A 21,994-nucleotide genomic window follows, 5' to 3' on the forward strand; every position below is an offset into this window, starting at 1 on the left:
TCTGTGTTAGCCAAGACCTTTTGATTTAACTAAAATTATATGTATAACATAGTTTCTTATCGGAGTGTTTAGCCAAACTTCGTCCATTAGGTTGTGATTCGATTCTGTCTTTAACATTTTAATTCCACCCACTCCAGCATGTATCAAGGGGCAATGTGTCAGCCCACTTCAGCCATTGGCAGACTTCACAATGAGTTACAGCTGGCCAGACTTTCGAAAGAAGCACATCAATACGCACAGTAGTTCCATTAGGGGCCAGGAAATAATACGGCAATGTGTGCTTTTTTGAAACCAAAACAAAATTTTTGCCTTTAGTCAATGTTTTTGTATAAATTGATGAGGGTCTGGCAGCTTCCCAAACAATAAAGTTTTGTAAAAGCTGTGACTAAAAAAAATGAATTGCTAATAGGCTGGCCGACATTGCCAGAACTATCAGCTTTGCCAATGCTTTTTTTTTTTTAGAAGTAGGCCTAATGCTAGGTGTACCCGCTTGTGCTGTGAAGCATCTTAACTTGCTTTCTGAATGTACATGGAGGAACATCTTTTTTAACCTTACATATCCGATTTTAACTTGAAAGAGATGTGCAAAACATTTTTAAACAATTTATAGCTGATTTACCAATGTGTAAAAATATGTTTCAAGTTGATTTCAGTTGTGAAGCAGAGGACATGCAGCTGGAAACTGATTAGCAAACCCCAGCTGCTCCACACCTGAAATACCAGTTCCCAGAATCCAAAAATAAAAAAATGATTTATTGAGGAGGAAGAAAGCAAAAAGATTAATTTCCTACAAGCAATTGGTTAAGTTAACACATTTAGAGCGCACGTCAATCTGCCCTTGCTTTCATAGCTATACAGAGAAAAGATGGACTAAAACGTGTAAGGTAGCTGCCTAAAATTACCAGACTATAGAAGATATTAACACGCTTTCCTAGCTAGACAGGGAAGTCTTTGGCTCTCCCCCTAACACCACTTACACATCATGGCTCGGCATTGAAAAGGAGCTAGCAAAACTGCTCTCCCTCACTTCTTCTATTACCACTAAGAAAATACTAACGGATCACTCAGCAATCACACCCTCAAGCACAGCACAGGGACTTCATAAAATGGAAAACAAACTCCCTAACAAAATGCGATATTTAACCCTTGCCTCACTATGGAGACATAGGTACCCCTCCCAATACTTTACCCTTTTCCCAACTTAAATTTAAATTTGACCTAAATGATTTAGGGCCAGATGTACAACACTTTTTTTGCGCCCGCAAAAGGGAGATCCTCCAGTCTGCAACTGTAAAAAGGGTAATTGCATGTACAAATGCTATTTTGCGAGTCCCTGACTCACAAAATAGCATTTGCGACTTCCTCTATTAGGAAGGGGAGTCCCTTCCTAATAGCGAGCCACCATGGGATGTAAAATTGTTTTGTGACCACATTTGCGCCCGCAAAACACTCACAGGGTTCTAGGGACCACTGCCTGCCCTTAAAAAATTAAACTGAAAAGATTTATTTGTATTTTTTAAATGAATCCAGTTTTCCTTTAAGGAAAACGGGCTGCATTAAAAAAAAAAAGACGGCTTTATTTAAAAGCAATCCCAAACATTGTGGTCTGCTGACAACAGCAGGCCACCATCCAGGGAGCAGTTCTACCAAGCGCAGATGGAGTGCCCTACTCTTATTGGTTTGTGGCAACAGGCTGCAAACCAGGCAGCAGGTGACCAGTCTAAATCACATCTTATTTACTGGGAAGGTGGATTGTTGTATAGTGAGCCTAAGGTCGCTGAGCCCGGTGCGGGCCATGTGCTGGTGGTACCAGAGTTCTTCAGGACCTTCCTACTGGCTCTGACTCATGATGTGCCTCTCGTAGGACATTTGGGGTGCGACAATACCTTTCAGAGGCTTGTCACCCACTTTTACTGGCCAAAATGGGAAGGCACGTTGATACACACTGTAGGTCTTGTCAGACTTGCCAGGCAAGTGGCAAGAGTAGAGGGAAGTGTAAGGTTCTCCTCTAACCCTTTCCTGTGGTGAGTACCCCTTTCAAGCGGGTGGGCATTGATATTGTGGGGCCACTAAACCCAAGACAGCCTTAGGCAACAAGTTCATCTTGGTCTTGGTGGACCATGCCACCCGGTACCCGGAAACTGTCCCTCTCCGGACAATCACAGCCCCGTGGTGGGCCATGCATTGATGGGGATCTTTTCCCATGTGGGGTTCCCCAGAGAGAGGTGGTCTCTGACTTCAATACAAACTTCATTTCGAAGTGCATGAAATCCTTGTGGGAGTAGTGCAGTGTGGCATACAAGTTCACCACTCCTTACCACCCTCAAAGGAATGGGTTGGTTGAGAGATTCAACCGAACGCTGACAGGCATGATCAAGGGACTTGCAGAACCCATGAGACGGAAGTGGGGCGTCTTATTGCCTTGCCTGTTGTTTGCATACTGGAAGGTACCGCAGAAGTCCTTAGGCTTCTGTCCCTTTGAACTGCTGTATGGGCACCCTGTGAGTGGACCTTTGAGTCTGGTGAAGGAGGGCTGGGACAGAACTCCTGGTGAGACCCCACAAGATGTGTTCAGCTATATGCTAGCCTTCAGAAACCAGACTCTTTTTTTAATTGTTATTTTAAATGTTTTTTATTAGGAGATATGACATGTAAAACTCCAGAACTTCGGTTCTGTGTGGACTACCGTAGGCTCAATGCGGTCACCAAGAATGACGTGCACCCCATCCCCAGAGCTGATGAGCTTCTTTATTGGTAGGCTATCCTGTTTTCAGTTTCTATTTTTGGTAAATTCTGGTGGGGTTTTTTCAGTGTTTTCAATATCTTAAAAAACAGTTGTTATCAGTGGTTACACATTTTCGCGCCACTAAAAACAACAGAAAAAGTGTTTTTCCGGTGTTTATGGAACATTTTGCTTTTATTATTGCTTGCTTTCTGGACTGAAAGGACATTATATATAGACAGTGTACTTATGGTGTATATGAGGTCCAAATAGATTTTTGCAAATTAATCTTATTGTAGTACACCATACAATACTTCTTCAGTGAGTCTTTGGGTCATGTGCGCTTGCTCTTTCCTTCCCATGTAAACTGCTGTGAAAAGGCCCTCTCAGCATTCATAGCCCCTTGGGCTGAGAACCATCAGCTAAGGGACACAGTTGGGATAACTCTTTCTTTGATGCCACATAAAGCACACAATTGTAAATATTTGCATTTCAGTTCCAGTGCATAAGAAAACAGTGCACCAGAATGGACTAAAAAGTCAATAGCATCCCTCATTAACTCTGGAGATTGTAAAGATGCTTTCAGCATACCATCTAACAAGTGGCAAGGATCTCTTACAGGGAATCACTTCAGATCGGTTATCAATTTTTACAGGTCATCACGCAACTTTTTTATATACGTAGCTGAATCACTGCTGCAAATACAAACAATATCACTCCAATCTTTGTTGAACTTAGAAAGAACCTTTTTGCAGAGCATTACAAGTGAGACTGCGTTCCATGTATTCCAAAAGTCTGGTGTCATGTTTTCACCACTATCCTAGATGCTTGGTGATATATATACTTGTCAGTATACCTTGCATTGAATGTTTAAAGCCCGAGGTGTTGGCAATTCACCTACTATCAATACTGACTCACTAGAAACTATGGCCTGATGTATTAAGGGTTTTTACCCATTCTCTGTGGGTAAATGTGATAACACATATTAGGAAAGATTTTATTGAAACCAGCCATTTTACCTATCAGTGAAAGAATCAAATGCAGCCAAAATATCAAATATGAATTTGATATTTCCTGATGCTCTATAGTTTATAAAATAATTAAAATAGACCTAAAACATAAAACTAACCCCTGCATCTTTAGACCAAAGGCCACAAAACTGAAAAAGTAAAAGGAAGAAGAAACAATATTTTAGTGGCATCTCTAAAGAACAAAACTCAAGCAGAATAATGTTAGCCCTAGCTTGTATAACGAAGTTACATTGTATTGACCCCTTCAGGAAGAAAAAAAATACTATTTCACTCTCTTTTTCCTTTCTTTGAATGGAATTTAGTTTGTGGTTTTCCAGGTGTTCTTTCAGTGTTTATATGTTTTCACCGGTCAGGGCTATTTTTCTTTCAGTGGGGTTTTATCAGTTATTATAGGTTTAAACCTAAAACCCCACAGCCTATTTATTGGTTAGGGGCTGCCCGGTACCTCAGTATATTTGATTTAGCATCTGGGTACTGGCAGATTGCCTTAACCGATAGGGCAAAGAGAGGTCAGCGTTTTCAACACCAGAGGGGCACTACCAGTTCGGATTATGCCCTTCGGATTGAAGAACGCCCCTGCCACCATCCAGCGGCTGGTCAACCATGTACAGTCCGGGCTGGAGGATTCAGCTCTGCCTACCTGGATGACATTGCTGTGTTCATCTCTAGTTGGGGGAAACATTTGCAACACCTCTGCGAAGTGTTGAAGGCTCTGCAAAGGGCAGGCCTCACTATCAAGGCAAGTAAGTGCCAGATAGGGCAGGGATCTGTGGTGTACTTGGAACAGGTAGAGAGTGGCGAGGTGGCGCCCCTACAAGCGAAGATTGACACCATTCTGGCTTGGGAGCCCTGTAAGACCCAGACAGAGGTGAGAGCATTTTTAGGTCTCACCGGGTAGTACAGACGGTTTGTCAAGGGGTATGGCACCAATGCTGCCCCCTTGACAGAGCTGACTTCAAGGAAGCAGCCCAGGAAGGTGATCTGGACTGATGCCTGCCAGACCGGTTTTGATACCCTGAAATCTGCCATGTGCACGGCGCCCATGCTTAAGGCACCTAACTTCTCTTAGAAATTTGTTGTGCAGACAGATGCTTCATAGCATGTTGTGGGAGCCGAACTCTCACAATTGAACAACGAGGGCTTGACCATCCTGTAGCTTTCATCCGTAGGAGGCTACTTCCCAGGGAACAGAGGTGGAGTAAAATTGAAAGGGAAGCTTTTGATGTGGTCTGGGTGCTGAAGAAGTTAAGGCCCTACTTGTTTGGGACTCACTTTCGGGTTCAGACAAACCTCAGGTCCCTCAGATGGTTGATGCAGATATGGGGTGAAAACTCAAAGCTTCTAAGGTGGTCCATCTCCGTACAGGGAATGGACTTTATGGTAGAACACCGTCCAGGTGCAGAACACACCAATGCTGATGGTATGCCCAGATTCTTCCGCCTTAGTGATGAGAATTCCCAAGAGGGTGGGTCGTTCTCCCCACTTTCAGCTGTAAGGGACACGTGTTAGAGCTGGCATCCTTGGCGTGGTTTCCCCAGACTTTTTGACTGTACCTCCTGTGTTTTTCATGCTGTGCTGGCTTAGATGCTTTGGGCACTTTGACACTGCTGATCAGTGTCAAAGTTCAAGTGCTCCCTGTATAAATTGATATTGTGATTGGCTCTCCCTGGTTGGCTTATTTGTTTTACCAGTAGGTCCCTAGTAAAGTGCACTGAGTGTGCCAGGGCTGGTAAATGCTGGTAAATCAAATGCTACTAGTGGGCTTGCAGCACTGAATGTGCAACCCACATGAGGAGCCCTGAAAAGATGCCTCAGGCCAGCAACCGCAGTGCCTGTGCACAGTTTGTTAACTGCCATGTCGACCTGGCAAGTGCACCCACTTGCCAGGCCCTACCCTTCCCTTTTCTAACACATAGGACACCCCTATGGTAGGCCCAAGGTACCCCCGTGGGTAGGGTGCAGTGTATGTGAAAGGTAATACAGGTACTGGAGTGTAGAATACTGCAAATTCCACTGCTCACTATTGAAAGGCTATCTTGACCCATAGGACAGAATGGGGAATGCTTTGTAACATTTTACAAGCATATCTTCCCATAGGGATGAGATGGAAAAATGGAGTTTGGTATGCCTGAACTCTGAATGTAATAACATATCTTTTAATAAAGATGAATTTTTAAATTATGTGTTTGAGAACACCACTTTTAGAAACTGGCAATGTTCTTGTTCCACCATCCTGTGTGCCTGTGCCTGTTTGTGGATTGAATGTCTGATTTCAGTGTGCCAGAGACAGAGGATGTGCATTCCCTGTAGACAGCCTCTGGGGGGTTGAGATGTGCTTGCCCTTCCCGGATGACCCAGCTCTGAGATGAATAGACCCTAGCTGCATATAGAGTGGTGGGAGGAGATTTACCCTACACCTTAATGAAGCCTGTCTCCCTTGCACAATGCTGTCTCCAACTCCTGTGGTCATGCTGCACCAGTGAAGGCAAAACTGGTTTGAACTGGGCTCAGAACTCCCCACACAAAGAGAATAAAGACATTTTGGGGTATGAGTATCGGACCCAGAACCCCAGACTTCAGACTACTTTGTGAATCAAGGAGAAAATTTGCCAAGGAGAAGAGCTGGAGAGACTGGAGGAGGAGTGCTGCCCTTTTGCTGTGTGCTGTCTGGGGTTATCCTGCAGTATCTGATTCTGCCAAGGAAAGGAAATGGAATTTGCTGTGTGCTGTGCCCACCTCTTGCTTGAGAGGAGTCTCCAAAAGCCTGCGTGTGCTGGCCTCCTGTTGTAGGAAATTCAAGGACATAAAAGTTTCCAAGTGATCTCCCCCATCTGCATTGTGGGCGGATTGCTATAGTGTGCTGTGTTTCACTGTGGGCTGAGAAGCGCTGGGAGCCAGATTGCGCTCCCTGTGAAGAAGAGGCTGTGTACCTTGTTACAGTGAAGTGATTACGGGGGCATAGTCTTGTCAGCTGTGACGTTGTACAGGGGCCTGTTTCACCTGTTGCAGCGAATTGATTACGGGGGCATACTCTTTTTATTGATATCGAATAGGGGCATGTTTTACTTATTTACGCCATTATTGAGCTCGGGCATTGCACGGGGGCACAGCTCTGTGGGGACTGTGAATATTGGAGCCTGAACCTTTGGTAGGGCACGGTCTAATCATTCAGTGGCAGATAAGATCTTTGCGAGGATACCAGGACATTCATGCTCCGTGGGATTCAGGACAAGAACTGCACCCCGGCTACGCAACACAGTTTGCCCTTACTTAGGTGGCTCATGAAAGTTATTATATCTCTGGCCCCCAGTACAAGGAACAGCTCTTTGATGATGTGACTTATGGAACTATTGCATTCTTTTTAAAAGCAACATAAAGGATATATATTTTGTTTTACATACCTCAGTGTGGAGTGTCCTTTGTGGTGGGTCTAAGGTGACATTGGTGCGTGCATGAGTGTGTGGTGCGCAAACGCTTAACACATTGCATCTGGTATAAGCCTGATTGCTCTGTCAAGCTACCAAGGGGGTGACAGGAGTTATCTTAAGCGTGTAACTCCCCTACCCTGACTAGAGGGGTGGCTTATGCCTGGCTTAGACATGTGCCCTGGCTAACCAGGAACCCCATTTCTAACAATATTTGAACTTGTTTTCTCTGTATATGTACCTTATCCGTACTCTTTTGCTTATATAAAATCTTAATAAAAATATTGTTGAAACTAAAAACAAAAAGTGTAAGGTAGCCCTCCTAATTTGAATATACATAACGTAATATCTCCTGATGGACCAGCAAGCTCAGGGTGAAAAATGAAACTCAAACCTTTGCTAACTCCATGTAAGGACTGTGCTCAGCTCTAGCACTCAGAAGCACAATAATTGTTCTTCTCATTCCAATGTGTGCCCCAGTGTGTGCCCGCTGCTAATTCTCTCACATTTTCTCTGCTTAAAGACAAAAGTAAAAATGTGGTGGAGAAAGTGAAGGAGGACATTGTTTACTAGTGACAATATTTTTTAAGAGATCAAATAGGAGCACTAGAGTTGAGGAGACTCAGCTGAGTCAAGCCAGCCTACTTCGAGGTTGTAGTGGCACACAGGCAGGTGCAAGGCATCAACTCATCTGAGGCATCAGGCCGAATCCGCCGGTGGTGTGCTAAGCTTGCGATTGTCTTTGAAGGTCTTCGGTAATAACTGTGTTTTTCGGGGGAATATGGCCTGTATCTTTGCTTGAAACTATCCTTTCTGTCAAGGGCTAAAAGCGAAATACAAAGGTGACGTTTCAAATGCATACATTGCTGTGTATGTTACAAGTGTCAGATCGAAAGGTAAACATGTCCCAGGTATATGACACGCATAGAACACGCTCTGCTTGCCGTAATTGTCATTATAGCATGCATTTAAAAAAGTTTCATTTCACCAGGATTACATTACATCCAACCAACCAACCGGAAGCCGCCTAAATATAGCATAATGGTGCTATTCTAAGTACTCAAATAAATAAATGAATACATAATATAGAGATATGTTGGAAATTGTTATGATTAGAGTTTGCAAGAGGCACACATCTTTGTCAAAGTCACACCTATACCTATGAAAATCAAGGATTTAGGATACTGCACCAACGGTAAACACTGATTACACAGTAATTTTTAAACATCCCTGTAATTTGCCACCCAGCTCTGTAAACAGCACCCCCTTGCCTCAGTTTTCTTCTTGGCAAAATGGTGGTGTAGGTTTGTCTCTTATTATCAACTGAATGATTGCTCCAGTTATTACTACACTAAGGGCCTCATTCAAATCTCGATGGATGGGGTTAATGTTGTCAGGGCGACAAAGTAAATTACTGAGTCTGCCTGGCGGAGTTCCCGCCTGCAAAGTTTTGAAATGTCTGTTAGCCCAGCGGACATTTCAAGCATTGGCAGGGAACACCCATGCAGCGGTTATTGTTAATGCACTGCAAGTTTCACGGACAGCTCCATCCGATGGAGGCGTACGTCAAAATTGCATTTCTTACATTTTCATTTTGATAATAAAACCGTGCCCCCTCACCCTGGGAGCTCCCTCCCAAGATGAAGGGGGAATCGAGCACTTTTCATGCCCCTTACTGGCAGGTTTTTCCTGACAGTGACGGGCATTTAAATTCAGCTGTAAGTCCACCCAGCTAAATTAGGTGGGTGGACATGCAGCCAAACCTCAGATGACCCAACAGAATAAGGGTTTTGCCATGGCAGACAACAGTCTCCACTGTGGACAAACTGTGGTCCACCCGAATCTAAATCTAGTGGGTGGACTATTATGTTGGCAGGGAGGGACGTCAGTTGACATTAAACCAACAAATAAATCAGGCCTTATGAACAGTGCATGTTTCCCCTTGTTCATATGCATGTGCTATGGAAACACCTCCCATAAGCAGACAAGTTAACAAATAATAATATGTTCAAACTGTTGCCGTACTTCAGATGATGTTCTTACACTTCTGCCAGAGGAAGGAGGTGGTCCAACGACTTTGGACCCAAATGCGATGTGCGTTACATCTTGAGTCTTACAGTTCCGAGAGCTTCCTGGCACTCTGTTGGTCATCTGATCTGCAAAGAAAGGGAAAGGAAGATCTATTTAAACTGGCTATTTAAAAAACACAACAAAATACCATATAGCAGAGCGTCAGAACAGCAAATTATTACCAACATCTCTTATGAAACCATAAATAGACTGAGGAATGGCTTGAAGTAAGTCATAGTGAGACATCACCTGCGAGTTTAGGCAGAAGTGACCAAGTACATTGCCTGGATTGATCAACCTCTTACTCTCAACATAGTATGAAGAGAAGAAGGACGTCTCGCCATCAGACACCACCCGACTCAGGCAACTGCGGGTCAGGAGAAGCATGCAAGTGGTCAGGAGGCCCGTATCTCCAAATGGGACCATACCATGAATGTATATCATAATATCAGCCCAAAAGATATGTACATGGAAAACATATGCAGGCATTTCATCTATTGAAGCTAGGCCCCTATCTTTCTTTTACCCCCCACCAAGGCGCCCCAACTATGGGGGTAATTGGACCACGATCAATCACCATTCCGGATTTGGCCCCGAATTGGGTAGACATGGTATTCGAAATGTGTGGAATGGAGTCCCTACTTTCAACAGGTTTAGATGGAGTTGACTGACTTGAGACCTCGCCAAACCACACCACTAATTTCTATGGTACTTACCACCCACCCTGTGACGAGAATATCCTTTCCAAACATGAAATCAGTGAGGAATCAAAGGATGGGGGAGAGGGAGACAATAATTACTGTAAAACCGGGGACTTCCTGAATAAGAAATGTATTCTAGTAGTGAACTTAGCGTGTTCTGGAGAGGAAGAGGGTTGTCATGGTGATGAAGCCTACAATGTAGCAGGGGGTTTGGTTACTCAATCAGAACGACACTCTGTAGGCGTTACGTTGCAAGATAGTGTGAAACTATCAGTGGCACCAGTATTGGCCACTATTAAGTCCACCTGTCCTGGTAGTGGGGCAAATCCATTATTGCTCGTATTGTCCTGGAACATTGCAGGAGTCAACAAAAATCTGAGGGACCCAGACTGGGCTGATTATATTGACTCTAGCGATCTTTGCCTTCTGCAAGAAACATGGGCAATAGACATTCCCCACAGGATAGGGTACAAAACTTTTGGCACCGAGGCAGTACAGTCTAATAGGGGGAGGCCCTCGGGGGAACTCATCATATGGGTTAAAATCACACTGAAGATTAAGGTCGAACTAATAGATACAGGCACCCCTGATATTTTGGCTCTAAAACTTATAAATTTGAATGGGGCTGAATGTTACATTATTAATGTCTATAACAGACCACTTGCACATTTCAAAGTTTCTCCCACTCTCGAAACTTTGGATAGCTTTTTGAAAAGGGTGGTTGGTGATGCCCCAGTGATCCTGGGCGGCGACCTAAATTGCAATTTTGAACCCGTTTTAGGGCTTGCTGATGTTTTTGAGGATGAAGATCAAGCTTATAACATTCCTCAGCTTGAGACTTCAAATTGTGTTAAATGTTCGGCTTTGGTTGTGCAATTAATGAGGTTAACTGCAGATTATGGTCTTAGAGCATGTAATGGCCGTCTCCCTTCTGACCTAACAAAACATCCAACTTTCGCGAAGTCCGAAAGTAACCTGGATTTCATACTTGTCTCATTGAGTATCTGGCATGTTATGGCTGATCTCAAGTTGGCAAGTAGGGATGAGAGTGACCACTACCCCCTTGAACTTTATATTGACGCAGCTATGTTTAGCAACCCCTCTGTTTTATTTTCCACTGAGACTTCCAACCCCAATTTGTGTGATCAGGTACATGTCAGCAACAACAGATGTGCATTAAAATGGTCGCACGTCCTTGCTCAAGGAAATGCCGTAGCAACGGTATACTCACTTTTTGACACAATGTTCAGGCCTATAGCTGGACACTCCTTCTCACCCGATCACTATGATCATTTCATTGCACTACATAAGACGTTTTTTGAGGAGTTAAAAACTTGTTTGACCAAAATGCCAAAAAAAAAGCAGCAAAATGTAAGAGTTGGGTGTCATGGTAAACTATGGTATGACCACTCATGTAGGTTGGCTAAGAGGGAGCTCCTGTTTGCTATCAAAAACAAATCGAAAGATGATGTCAGAGTCGCAAGGGAAGCATACAAGCACACTCAAAGGACTTCGAAAAAGTTATGGGAGGAGTCGAATTGGGCGGATATGTTGGCTGCTGCCAAATCCAAGGACAATGTTGGATTCTGGAGGCTGGTTGCAAATGAGGGCCACGCAGGTAGAGCTGTGAAGGACACTTTCTTAGACGAACTGACTTGGGTGACACACTTCACAACTCTTTATAAACAATATGACAGTGGTTCTGATGAGACTTTATGGTTGCCACCCCCGTTAAGAGTGTCTTGACTTCACACTAGGTGAAACGAAAAGGGCAATCACCGAATTAAAAAACAGCAAAGCTCCTGGTCCCGACAAAATACCGGGTGACCTGTATAAACATGAGATTGAAGTCTTGGCTCCATATATAAACCGCTTGTTTAATGCTTTATCTAGCAACTGTCAATTCCCAGATAGCTGGCGCGCAGCAGAAGTTGTTTTAATTTTTAAAAAGGGAAGTAGATCTGTCCCATCAAACTACAGACCAATTAGTTTGATGGACACCCTGCAAAAACTCTATGCCAAGCATTTATTATTTCGGATAAATGACTGGCTGGAGGAAAAAACAATACTTCCTAAATTTCAAGCTGGGTTTAGGGGTAAGATCAGCACCATAGACCAGGTCTTTAGATTCTGTTGTATATACTGGAAATATGTACACATTAGGAAAGGTCATTTGTATGTCGCTTTCGTAGATCTGAGAGCGGCATTCGACCTTGTCCCCCGCAACTTACTCTGGAGATCCCTAAGTGAAGCTGGATTGCCAGGGTGCCTCCTGGTTCAAATAGTTGAGTTGCACGCTAGGAATCATGCCAACATCAGGTGGGGTCCAAATGGTGAACTGACGCGTAATATCCCAATAGAGCGTGGTGTCCGTCAAGGATGCGTTTTGGCCCCCACCTTATTTTCATTATTTGTTAACGATATCCCTGATCATTTGAACGGCTGTGCTAATGACTCACCACAACTAAATGGAGAAAGGGTGCCTGCGTTGCTGTTCGCGGACGACACCATCTTAATATCCCAAACCAAGAAAGGCCTCCAGGCGCTCCTGAACTCCTTTAGTATTTATTGTGTGAGGAAAGGATTAGAGATAAACGTTGACAAAACTAAGTGTATGGCACTGAATCCCTGCAAACCGGATAGAGGGACTCTACATCTGAATGGTCAAGTCTTAGAAATCGTTGATAACTTTTCCTATCTGGGGGTGGTGCTAGATTCAAACCTGACATGAAAGGCCCAAATTGAGAAAAACAAGGTGTGTTATGCCCATAACGTCAAGCCAGTCATCAGCAAACTTAATGCCAGTATAAGTAAAAGTGTGACTCCTGTGCTTGAGCTCTTTAAATTTAAAATCCAATCTGCTGCCCTTTACGGGGCTGAGATATGGGGACCCTGGGCAAGGGATAGTTTCCATGGCCTGGATAACAAATTTATTAGAGCAATTGTAAAGGTACCCACTAGTACACCGTTGATTCCTCTTCAATTTGATCTGAACCTTAAGAGAACTGACAACCATATAACCATTAGACCACTAATGTTTTGGATAAGGATATGGTCTACCCCAGAATTGATCAATTATAGGAAAGGCCTCCAGGAGATATTGGGTTTAGATTCTTTTCATTCCGTTCTATGGCTCAGACACATTAAAAAATGGTTTTCAATCCTGGGCTTGCCCCAGTTATGGGAGAGTCCAGAAAACCAACCACCTTTCGCCAAGTCCATGGTGAAACGAGCCTTCTGGTCCTACACAACTAACCAGTTAGTGAATAAAATAGATCCGGGTCTCTAACCCAAGAATTCTTAACCTTTAAAGATGACCCCTCCTTTGAGTTTTTTTTAGATGAAATAGAGCCTCCCCTTGCGAAGTCTCTATTTCTGAAATTCAGGTATGGGAATCTCATGCTAAATTCCAATTTGGAACGTTGGTCTAAGAGAAAACCGGAATGTCCAAATGTTACACATGGGAAGTGTTCAATGTGCCTAGGTTCTTGCTCGGAGGATGAGGTCCATATGCTGTTTATCTGTCAAGCATACTCAAAAGCACGAAAAAGGTGGATCAAACCCCTGTGCTCCCTCCTAGGCATATAGAATTATTAAAACTAATACTTCCCAAGCCATTGTATTTAGCATCAGTAGATTTCTTTATTCTGTGTACATTGTTCGCAGGAAGTTTGGCCAATTACTTTGAGCAGTTAAATCCTTGCTGTTCCTCGAAATATCCCCCCTAACCTGGTACATGCCTAGCAACCAGACAAAAAATGAGATGAAGCTTTGGTGTCTTTGTTAATGTTTTATGAGGATGTTTATAATGAATTCTGTACTTAAAGATATAATCTTTTTAACTTCTTTTTTTTAAAAAACCTGTATGTGTATATTGTTATGATCCTGTGTTTTTATGTATGTGTCTTTTATGGCCAAGGTGGCCGAAATAAATAAATAAATAAATAATATCAAGTATTAGTACAGGGCCTGCACTTCCCCAGGGGGCTCTCTTGGTGCTTTTGCTTGGCATAGATCAAGCTGATGTTTGCACAATTAAAATCAGGTGGACATGGAATGGACTGCAAACCTGAGGTTGTAATATTTGTAATCCAGATTAATTAAAGCATTCAAAGAGGCTCAATGACTAAGCAAAGTATCATCAACCAAAGATAATTCTGAATATATATTCATCACTGCATAAAATCTAGTAAATGCTTTTACCGAGTTCAAGATTAGGACTAGTGGTAGATGTTGTGTTTAAAACATCACGAGTATGGTGGTCCCTCATTCAGCTGAAGCATGTTGCATGGAGGAACCGGATGTAGCTGGTTACCTGATGTAGCTGGTTACCTGATGCAGGCTGCAGTTGAGGGGGCACACTGATCTCTTGCACTCAGAGTCTCAGTCATCAAACACATCCACCAATCAGTGCAAGTTTATGGAAATACAAAAAACATGACTGTCTGTATAGCACTGGCATTCGGGATTCTAAGCTCTCAGAGACATCACTTAAGAAAATTAGAAGAGAGGCTTCAGAAATCAGAGGAAAAACATTTCCAAGTAAGCACAGTGTAAAAGAATTTAGAACAGTTGAAGGCGCATATATATATAATACTAGCAGCCCGTTCCGACGTTGTCCGGGTATGAATTGCTGCCGGCCAGTAGTATATTGTTTTGTAGGATTTCGTTTTGATAGCATTTCTTATCTGTGACAGGCCTGTGAAACGCTCCGATTCACAGTGCACTGCTGATGCACTTAAGAGTGCGCCTTCAGTAGTGTGTGAACTCGAGTTTCCCTACTTTATTTTTCCTTGCAATATTATATAGCGTGAACTCGACAACATGGCATGAGCACAATTTACATTACAGAAGAACACAATCATTTGTGGTAGGCACGGGGAGACAAAGCGATTTGCCTGGAATCACAGGATGTTGAGCTGATGCAGAGATTTGAACGTAGCTCCCCAGCTCTAAAGTTCGCAATTCTAGAACTTGTGGTGGGAGGTGTGTCTAAAAGTGTATGTCGGTGCTGGCCATCAATGAGAGAGACCTGTGCATTTTTGAAATGGGTGGTGAAAAAATATGAGTATGTTGCTGGAGATGTGGGCCGCCGTGCCACCAATGTACTTACAGGGGGAGGGTAAACACCCATTATTCCGCAACTTTCTTTCCGCATATCATCACTCCGCATACTTTCATTAGGAAAGTACCATGACTCCGCAATGCCATTATAACGCATGGCATTACATTTTATATGCTTTTACCATGCATACATTTACAACGAAATTCGTTGTAAATGCATTAATGGTAAAATCATGTTTTTTTTAATGTTTGGATAAGTTAAGTATAGGTATAGGGGTATATGTTTTGGGGTACTGAGGTATATGTTTTGGGGTGTTTGGCTATTTTAAGGGTTCAGATATAGCTTTGGGTGATGGGGTACAGGGGTAGTTTTAGGGTTTAGGGATAGGTATGGCTTTAGGGATACAGGGGCATTTTTAGGGTTCAGGGCTAGGTTTGGGTTTTGGGGTATAGGGGTATTTTTAGGGTTCAGGGGTAGGTTTGGCGTTTGGGGTACAGCGGTATTTTAAGGGTTCAGGGCTAGGTTTGGGTTTTGAGGTACAGGGGTATTTTAGAGTTCGGGTGTAGGTTTGGGTTTTGGGGTACAGTGGTATTTTTAGGGTTCAGGGCTAGGTTTGGGTTTTGGGGTACAGTGGGATTTTTAGGGTTCAGGGCTAGGTTTGGGTTTTGGGGTACAGGGGTATTTTTAGGGTTCAGGGGTAGGTTTGGGTTTTGAGGTACAGGGGTATTTATAGGGTTCAGGGCTAGGTTTGGGTTTTGGGGTACAGGGGTATTTTTAGGGTTTAGGGATAGGTTTGGGCTTTGGGGTACAGGGTATATTTATAGGGTTAAGATGGGTTAGTGTTAAAGGGTGTTGGGGTATTTTAAGGAGTGAGGGTGGGTTATGATTATGGGGTGCAGGTGTATTTAAAGGGAGCAGGGTGGGATTAGCACACAATATGAGACATGGCATGAAGGGCGGAATGTACCACACGCCCCCAGCATTTGTCACGACCCCAGCACAAGCCCACAGCACATCGCAGACATGCCCACAAGGGACTACTTTGCTGGCATGGTTCTTTTACCTTTTAAATGTATATGGTGGGCGTCTGCATAGCCGATGTCCTTCTGCTGCAACTGCCCTTTCCAACGCTGTATTGGGTGTTGTGATTGGTGCTGTGGTTCCTGAGATTACCCGCCTCAAAGGTTTGGGCGCTCTCTTTATTATATTAGTATGGATTTGGGCAACAGATGTTGTGCTAGTTGTGGCCTGTGGAAGAATTCTGGGGGAGTATGATCTCTCAGAGAGGGACGTTCAGTGCTTAGAAAAGAAAAGAATACATTCACATAGTTCACTATGTAACATGACTGATCATTCATATCATTCATTAAATTACTCATTTAACAAAAATGTGGATGCTGTCTACTGGGCATAATATCCTAGCAGGACATTTTATGTTAAAAAACATTCACTAAAGCTCCCTACTTCTGAGGGCACTTTTAAAAACCACAAAATCTTTGGCCAGTAATGGCCAGAACGTAGTGACTTTGCAGGTTTGGAAACTGCCTCATTACCTGGATTGCTCCAGATTGATGAATCATAGCTTTCGAAGATGGGCTTGCTACAGAACAGTAATGTCATATGGTTTAGGTAGTTTGGTCTGTCTCTCTTGTTTACTTTTTTCCTCAATGTTGATTTGCAATCTATTCTAACTTATTCGTGACATTACCGAAGTCTCTGTGTGTTTCTGCTTCTTATAATGCTTTTAGTGTGGCAGGAGCTAACTATGCCACCAGTCTTTAATCTGCATGGTCTTTAACACTTCTTCTGAAATCAGCAAGTCCGCTTTAACGGCAGCTGTTCGGTTAATTAAGTTCTTCTAAATATGTTTATTTCTTAGCAATAACTAGTTACTAGCTTTTTTGCGTATTTAGGGGCCTATTAGGATGGCGGACGGACCTGCGTCCGTCCGCCATCCCAGAGGAGGAGGGACCGTCCGCAGGGGCTGCGGCGGTCCCTCCGTGCAAATTAGGATGTGACCGCCACCCTGGCGGTCACATACTGTATGTTTAACATTGCGGCGGGTGCTGCTTGAAGCAGCACCCGCCGCAATGTTAAAAATACAAGCAGTGCATTTGCATGCACAAAGCGGAGGTACCATAGGTATCCCCCATGTGCACCCCCACCCCCTTCACCCTGGGGGCCCGCAACGGGTCCCCAAAGAAAAGACCGTATGCCTTTCCACGGTGGAAATGCCGCAGTGGAAAGGCATAGGACCGCTGACATCCTAATATGGCTGGCGGTGTCTGATAGACACCGCCAGCCATGTTAGAGCTTTTCCGCCGCGGTCGGAAGGCGACCGCGGCGGAAAACGGCGGACGGAAAAAGATCCCCCAGCCATCCTAATCTGGCGGGGGGGTCTTTTTTCAGTCCGCTGCGGTTGATCCACATCCTCTGGGCCAGCGGTGGCTTCCGCCGGCCCGGAGGTTGCGGATTAACCACAATCATAATCGCCCCCATAGTTTTAAGATTTCATTAATGTCCAATGTTGCAGAGTCATATTTCAAGGTATAGTCTTGATCACCTGATGCAAGTTTGTTTACATTTAACACTCACAAGAGAATGTACGGCGACTGGGCTTCCTTGATAGGCTTCACTGAACAGGTTCCCATGCTGTGGGACTGTGTCTGTAAACTCTAAACTGAAAGCAAATTGCAGATTATTCTACAGCTGGAAGCTTGTAATTCCAACTCTTATTTGGTCCCTTGTCAGCTTCCATACCAAGCAGATTGTCATTTCTCGATGGCTCCAGCGTAGAGGCGCGCGAACCAACAAATAACAGGAAGAGCCGCTCCAATGGTCTGGCTCGGCTCCAAGAGCCCTTGCACCAGCCGAGCCCTGAAAATATTTTGCATGTAAATCATGCAATAAATATCATATTCAAATATCGTCTTCAAATTAAGAAAACTGTGTATTTCTTTGCTTGAAGACGCGTTTCACCTTATTACATCAGATTCTATCATTGCATTGAGAGGCATAGAGTATAAGTGAGTAGAAGAGTTTTTAAATAATACCTTATAAACATTAATTCCACCCCTCCCCACCATGACGACTATGATCTAATGAACTAAGAGGCAAATTAGTTGTCATGCATACTCTATATGTGGCCTAGATTGTTGTTACAAATGACCAGACTATTTGACAAACACAAGAGTTACTTCACAGCACACATCTTGAGCTCATATATTAGAAGGTTCTTATCATATGTGATAACAATGTGATAGTGAAAAAAATGAGGCTGAGTGAAATAAAATATTTGCCTAGGATTACAAAATTTGGCCAAGTAGGGGAACCGGAATAGGTCCCAGGTTTTCTGGTTTCACAGTGTGCAATTCAACCACTATTTGCACACCTCTTTCATTCTCATTTTTACATAAAAGATCACTGCTATGTCTTTAATTATTTGTGTGTACATATGAAAGTTTAGTTTGTTTTGGCCTCGAAAGTTCAAACGGACCTCAAGCTGAGCCAAAGCCAGGCAGCTGGCTCGAGCGTGCTGTGATCTTTCAGTGGCTCACCCATCTCTATAGATTTATTTTTGCGTTTTTATACAGCACAAACTTTACCCGAAGGTGTCGGAGCGCTTTACAATAGAACCAGTTACATTACATAAGGACTTCAAAGTACATGAATTACATAACAGAGACAAACAGATAAACTCTAAATTCATATAAGAATGTTAGTAAGTACATAAGTCTACTACAGATAAAAGTGATTAGAGTTACATATATAACCTTTGTAAATTCACATAAGGTTACATTTTAAGAAAAGTGGAAGCGAATAGGGTTGGGCAAATATATGTAACATATTTGCACAGCAAGATTTTCCCACCATTGCTGGGGTTCTTGGTTTCCGCCGGCCTTCAGTGTGTTGTTGCACTCACGGGCGGGATCTTGGCCTGGAGAGATCCCAGAGCTGGTGATGGTCAGATGTCCTCTATGCTAGTTGTCCCATTTGCCTCAACATTCCTGGGAACTTGAGAATAATTAACGGTGCCAGGCAAGTTCAGCTCTGCGGGAGGCTGGTAGCTGAGGAGTGCATGGGTGGGGACATCATGGCCGGCTCATTCTCTTTAATATGGTTTCTCTCGACCATGGAGATCTCCGACATGCAAGCGAGCAGAGAGGCAGCGTCAGTACGCCCCCGCAGGTCAGGCCTAGCTCGGAATCCAATCTTCTATAATAGATAAGGTGCTGGGGGTGCCACAATGGCAGTGCAGTGACAGGTCTGACTGTGTTGGTCTTTCTTTAAGAACATTCCATTGATGGGTACCTCCAGCCCGACGGAAGGCCCCCCTCCATACTCCAGAGCCCTACAGCATAGTTTGAAAGGCTGCCTATTTCACACAAACAGTATAAGGAACTTCAAGCAACCAAAACATCCATTGCAAATAGCTTAAGAAATGTAAATCTTTAATATTTTCTTCTGTACAGTGACAGTTATAACGAATCCCAATTTAATCAAATAGGGTGAGTCGAAAATCCTGGAATTAATGGATGATAAGGAGATCTTCCTGACATCTCATTTGCCTCATCCTTGCAGAAGATAGTGTCCTCCCGTTGGAAAGCGAAGCAAGGACAACTTTAAAAACTGTCAGAAGCCCTTTCCTCTTCCTCCCAACATTTCTTGCACATAGGAGTGGGATATATCAGTCCATTGGGCTATTTTTACAATCGGTCTAAGGGAGGTCTTGGTGGTGACCTGATTTCCCCAGTAGCACTATCCAACAGATTTACAGAATTATCCGAGTTGGATGACTTGGATTGACTGGGTGGATGTAGTAAAGACAACGGGCCAATAATTAATTCCCCCGTAAAAGCAAAGAACAAAGAAGTGACAGGGGTACCATTGGGAATAGTGGAGACAGATAATATAGGTGAAAGCTAGGGCATAGAAAAAGGGCTGATAGGCATAAATACATGTCTGAATTATGACCACAATTAGAGGGAGTTAAATGAGGATACACCTAATCAAATGGTAATAAGCACTGCTAAGGGGAAAAGCAATAATCCTACAATAAAGAGAATCCAATGGAATATAGCAGGTCTAGCTAAGAACCTAGTAGATGGGTCATGGAATGAATATATAGATCAGGGCGATATAGTGTGACTTAAGGAGACCTGGTCCCCAGAAACTCCACATAGACTAGGCTACAAAACATACAGTATAAACGCCAGCCAGAGCGGTAGGGGTAGGCCTTTTGGGGGTCTGGTCATCTGGATAAGTATAACAGTAGAAGCAGAAGTAACCCCTCTAGATATTGATTCTCTAGATATAATGGAAGTGAAAGTAACGACCCTAGGGAAAAGGGTAATTTACCTATTCAATATATATAATAGACCAAATAGCAGTGCCAAGGAATCACCAGCCATAGGGCAATTGGATGTATTCCTTGACACTATTGAACCCGGGTCAAGTATAATTTGTGGCGGGGATTTCAATTGTAAATATGAACCTATGGTAGGAATGGACGACCTGTTTGAAGATCAAGACATCAAGACATGGCATATGGAATCCCCACCCTAGGCTCTCACAGAGAAGTAAAATGTACGGTAGCTGGAGCCCAAATCATGAAAGTTACGTTGGGACACGAACTACGAGCATGTAATGGGCGCCTCCCGTCTGACATACCTAGTGGTGTTACATTTTGCAGAAACAACACTTATAGCCAGATTGATTATATTATAGTCTCCATGAATCTGTGGCATATAACGATCGATCTAATCGATCTAATCTAACAATTGGTAAGAGAGTAGAGAGTGATCACTATCCCTTAGAACTCTCACTTGAATCTTATCCCTTTAAGTCTACGGGCGCTCTGGTGAAGGAAATTACGCATCAAACAGGCGAATTATGTATAAGTAACAATAGACGTGCATTGAAATGGCCTTATATATTGGCCAAAGATGCCACAATGATAAAAATATACAATACTTTTTCCGAAACCATTAGCTCATTCGGTGAACTAAGGAAAGGGGATGATGGTGCGCAAAAAATGCACCAATCCTTAGTAAAGGCTCTGTACCCATTGTTGACAACCTTATATAAAAAGGATGACGAACGTAGTAAAAACCCAAAGAAGATGGCCAATCCATGGTTCAACAAAGAATGCAGAGCCGCAAAATTGGAGCTAATACAGGCAATTAAAACAAAAAGCCCTTCAGAAATCAGTTTAAGTAGGCTCAAATATAATAAATTGCTAGTAGACTCCAAAAAAACATGGGATAACGACTTATGGTCCGATTTAATAATTGCCGCAAAATCTAAGGATCAGATAGCTTTTTGGAGCTTATTTGCGAAGGGAAATAGGACAGGGAAAAGTATAAAGGATACCTTTCTTGATGAGAAAACATGGGTTGAGCATTTTTCAAATCTCTACCAAGATACTAGTAATGACGGATCTACCCTGAGAAATGCCCCAGACGAGGAAATAGACGATGGGATAAAATTGGTCTTCAGCCTTGATGGGACAGTAAAAGCAATAGCAGCCATCAAACCGGGGAAGGCTCTGGCTCCAGACAAGATCCCTGGGGACCTGATAAAACACAATCTGGAAGTTTGGAGCACCTACGTTAACTTTTTATGTAATTCAATAGCTATTTTACAAAAGGTATATGCTCGCCACATTTTAAACAGACTTTTAGATTGGGTGGATGAGGAGGATATTTTAACCAAGTTCCAAGCGGGGTTCAGACCAAAAACAAGCACCATCGACCAAGTTTTTAGGTTCTTATGCATTTATTGGAAGTATGTAGTTTTTAGGGATGGTAGCCTGTACATAGCTTTTATAGACTTACGCGCTGCGTTCAATTTAGTTCCCCGATTCCAGTTATGAGTCACTTTGAAGGACATCGGGGTACCAACAGAGCTACTAAAGCAACTAATTAGGCTACACACTGAGAATTATGCATTGGTTAGATGGGGTCCAAAGGGTGAACTAA

At 43.2% G+C, this 21,994-nt stretch overlaps 1 protein-coding gene across 1 annotated transcript in view; it reads right to left on the reverse strand.

Annotated features, from left to right (window-relative positions):
* CFAP20DC (CFAP20 domain containing) overlaps positions 1-21,994 on the reverse strand; it is a 1,688,800-nt gene that overhangs the window by 1,060,961 nt on the left and 605,845 nt on the right. The window contains exon 9 of the mRNA XM_086939066.1: positions 9,204-9,334. Within this exon, the coding sequence (XP_086795192.1) occupies positions 9,204-9,334 (131 nt within the window). The remainder of the gene's footprint in view (positions 1-9,203; positions 9,335-21,994) is intronic.

This window comes from Lissotriton vulgaris, chromosome 9 (assembly GCF_964263255.1).
Source record: "Lissotriton vulgaris chromosome 9, aLisVul1.2, whole genome shotgun sequence".
Lineage (NCBI taxonomy): Eukaryota > Metazoa > Chordata > Amphibia > Caudata > Salamandridae > Lissotriton > Lissotriton vulgaris.